This window comes from Leptinotarsa decemlineata, unplaced genomic scaffold (assembly GCF_025532065.1).
Source record: "Leptinotarsa decemlineata unplaced genomic scaffold, Ldec_3_MD MMD2_P_RNA_scaffold_9, whole genome shotgun sequence".
Lineage (NCBI taxonomy): Eukaryota > Metazoa > Arthropoda > Insecta > Coleoptera > Chrysomelidae > Leptinotarsa > Leptinotarsa decemlineata.
In genome coordinates, this window is record NW_027412536.1 from 2369856 (window position 1) to 2374190 (window position 4335).

Here is a 4335-nt window from a genome sequence, read left to right on the forward strand (position 1 = left end):
GCATGCATGATCTATTATGTAGACAGTTACTTCTTTTAAAATTGATTACTTCCTTCTTTTCTTTGGAAGATTCCCACATATTTCTGTATCAAGATCGAGTAGTAGAAAGCCAAAAACTTCCTTTTCCAAAAAATACAGTTCGATGTTTGTCTCCGAAAACCAAAGAGACTGAGATAAATTGGTTACTCTTTTTCTGTTGACATACAGGAGCTCCTAACATGACGCGACAGGTTACACACCATCCATGTTGTTAACTGGTAGGGAACTGAAGCTTCCGTTAGATGTATTGTGTGGCAGTCCTTTCAATGAATCTCAAGAGGTACCTATTTCAGAGTTTGTTAATGACCTGAAGGAGACACTGGAAATTGTACACGAATTTGCCAGAACCAAATTACAGCTTTCCAGCGACAGGATGAAGATAAGATTCGACAAAAAGTCGCTACCAGTGAGCTTCAAGGAGGGCGATGCAGTGTGGCTCTACCAACACCAACGTCGGAAAGGTGTGTGTCCCAAGCTGCAGATACCATGGCAAGGACCCTACTTGGTAACCAAAAAGATAAACGATCTAGTGTACAGAATCCAATTGTCACCCAGCCACCAGCCACAAGCCTAAAGTTGTCTACATAGAGAGGCTGAGTCTTTACATGGGTCGCGATGTCCTCTCTTGGAATGTTTTTCGGGATGAACAATCTCAGGGAACCATGTGTTGTAAACCATGTCCTTAAGAAAATAACGCCGGCCGCCAGTGGTAGCCATAAACCAATAATCGTGACGTAGCTCAGGGCTCGCAAATGTTCGATGTTCGCCGCCGTTCCAGGCGTGGCGTTGCTTCGAGAATAATGCTACCGGCTTCAATGGAGTTTCGAAGAATATTTTGGCGCCTTTGATTACCAAATATAAGCGACATCCACTCGTCCCTCGATACAGTCAAATGGAAGCCTATTCAAGAAAGAACTGAAAAATTGGATTTCAAACCTTCCTAGATCATTCACCCATCAACTGATCGATATAAAGAATAATTTCTGAAATAATACAATAGGGCCAAAATACTGTTCTTCAGAGGTATTCTTTTTCATTGTAGACCGAGTTCTCTTTAATGAAAAAGTATCGGTACTATAATTTTCAAACAGCTTCGTTTATACAGGGTGTTCCTTAAACACATGCTAATATTTAAGGAGGTAATTCTTAGACCCATTTTAAGGAAAAAACGTCCTATGGACGTATGTCCTAAACGCCTTAACTTTTGAGATACAGGGTGGCAAAGTTTTCAAAAATAATCAGTTTTTCAATAATATCTGAGATAATTTTGTAGACTTCTTTGGCATATTTAGTACATATGTTCCATGCCTCAAGGCGCATTTTCTGATGTACAATTTTCTTAATTTTCTCTGCGTACGTATGAGTTTTGAAATGTATATTTTTGGCGAAAAAAATACTACGCCACTGCTTTATCTTGAATTAAAAATTATTTTTAAAATCTCCATACAGTTTTGAGCACATTTGATTTGCTGGGTTTTCTTTGTCAGACGCATGGTTTTCGCTCAAAAAATTAAAAATCGCTTTACTTGAGAATAAATTCCTTAAAAATCTGATTCGGTATCGCGCATCGACTGAAAGCAAACTAACAGATCAGATTTGTTGCAAAATAATTGAGGATCTGAAAGGTATTTGTTTGTTGTCAGATGCACTGTTCTCAATTAAAATTACGTCATAACGCAGCACCGCTTAATAATTTTTGAAAACATGAATTTAGTTATCCTGGAATAAATGACGTGTAGCAGAATTTATTTACTGCACCTCTTGGAAATATGGAGTTTGTCGATATGTGATTTCTTTTAAAGATTAAAAGCAGAAAAAAACAGCGTACCCACCATAGCAATAAAAAACGAATTCTCTGTATGTACAAACGTCAGTAGCTAATATTGATATTGGTTCAAAGTAAGGTGTTGGTGTTAAAAACTGTCACAGAGCGTTTTGATTGATTTTAAAGTGTTATTGAAGTTATTTTGGTAGTCCGCTGTTTTTCTGAATATCAGTAAATATGATAAATTATACGAATGCGGAAATGGCGCAAATGCATTACGTATATGACCTTGCCGATGGTAATGCAACAGAAGCTAGGCGCATTTATCAGGAAAGATATCCTAATCGTGCCTTACCAGATAGCCGAACCTTTTCAAATATTCATCGTCGACTTGGGGAAACTGGTAGTTTCAAGAAAGGGACTCCGGAAGGTAGACCTCGTGTAGTAGGAACTCCTGAAATTGAGGAAGTGGTGCTGCAAGAAATTGAGGAACATCCTGAGACGAGTACGAGGAAAATCGCTAGAACTCTGGATATTTGTCATCAAATTGTTTGGCGTATTTTGGTTGATTTTTCGTTATACCCATACCATATTTCAAGAGTGCAGGCATTACTCCCCAGAGATTTTCCACAGTGTGTGAACTTCAGTCAGTGGTATCTACAAAGTATTGCACTAAATCCGCAGTTTGAGACACAAATTTTGTTCACAGACGAAGCAAATTTTTCTCGGAATGCCATTCAAAATTTCCATAACAATCATGTGTGGGTTGAAGAAAATCCCCATGCAATAACCGAAACCCATTTCCAACACCAATTTTCGGTTAATGTATGGGCAGGAATTATAGGTGATCATCTAATAGGCCCATTTTTTCTACCAGGACGCCTTGATGGTCGCTTCTTATTTACACTTTATCGAAGAACACTTACCTGGGTTATTGGAAGTTGTGCCACTTGCGTTAAGGAATCGAATATGGTACATGCACGATGGCGCCCCTGCTCATTTCAGTGTAATTGTTCGAAACAATTTAAATACAGTTTATCCTAATCGTTGGATAGGTCGCGGAGGACCTCAGCAATGGCCAGCAAGACCCCCCGATCTCAACAGTTTAGATTTTTTTATGGGGTCACCTTAAAACTCTTATGTATAAAACTCCCGTTAATACTTTAGAAGATTTTAGAGAGCGAATAGTTGCCTCGTGTGAAACTATACGAAATACGCCGGGAATATTTGAATGGGTGCGTAATTCCATGCGTAGAAGGGCGGAAGCATGCATACTAAGTACAGGTGGCCACTTCCAACAATTTTTATAATCAGTTTTGGTATTATTACTAATTAACAAATTTGTGCTATTCGTTTAGACTTACTGTCACAAAATAAAATAAACCTGGTTTTTGTGAAAAATTCATTTTTTGCAGATTATGTTTTCAAATATTATTAGGGAATTGGTAATGCGTTATGAAGCAATTTTCAGATTCTCATTCATTTTAGAATTGATCTAATTTCTTAATTTGCTTTCTGTCGATTTTTATTTTTTTGAGTGAAAATCATGCGTCGGACAAAGAAATACCAAGAGATCAAATTTTCTCAAAAATAAATGAGGATTTTAAAAATGATTTTATTTTGAAAAGAAATCATTGGCGTAGTACTTTTTCCCCAAAAATATTCAATGCGAAACCCGTAGGAATGCCACTGTTTGAAAAAATACAAATTTGTGTACATCAGAAAATGCGCCGTGAGGCATGGAACATATGTACTAAATATGCCAAAGATATCTACAAAATTATCTTAGTTATTATTAAAAAACTGATTATTTTTGAAAACTTTGCCACCCTGTATCTCAAAAGTTAAGACGTTTAAGACATACATCCATAGGAAGTTTTTTTCTTAAAACGGATCTAAGAATTACCTTCTTAAATATTAGCATGTGTTTAAAGAACACCCTGTATAAGTGTATGTGTGTTTATGTTATGTGTATATGTGTGTGTAGGTATATGTGTATGTATGTATATGTATACGTTAACTGTTCTTTTCGTCAACACTTTATCGTTTATTATTTTCTATCATTATTTTTTCCATTGTTCCACGACAAGCATATGTTTTTGTGGATTATCACTCATACTCATTCATTTATATTTCATTTCATGTATGTATTTCATACTATGTAAATTATGTACAAAAATATCATAAAAACCGTTCACCTACCTACCTTAATTATTATGTATATTCTAGTGAATAAATATAATATTATTATTAATAAAAGTGAAATAAACTTGTGATGCGCTGTTTGGAAGCATACATATTTACATACGTAAGCATATACGCACTCGTGAACTGCTAATCATTGGTAAAATGCAGTTAAATGATATAGATTGTTGTAAAACCTAATTAATAAAGAAAAGCAACGAAAAATCTATTTTAAGTTGGTATTAGGATTGGCAACACTGTTTGTCATAAATATAAAATAGTTTTATGTTTTGATGTTTATTTTTTAAGAAGAAGAAGTAGTTGTAGTTGAACCGTTGTTCAAGTAA

General features: G+C 35.6%; 1 protein-coding gene across 1 annotated transcript; it reads left to right on the forward strand.

Moving 5' to 3' along the window:
* Positions 1-244: 244 nt before the first annotated feature.
* Positions 245-613, forward strand: LOC141480602 (uncharacterized). Its single transcript, XM_074170793.1, has one exon. The coding sequence runs from the start codon at positions 245-247 to the stop codon at positions 611-613; it is 369 nt and encodes a 122-aa protein (XP_074026894.1).
* Positions 614-4335: the final 3722 nt, after the last annotated feature.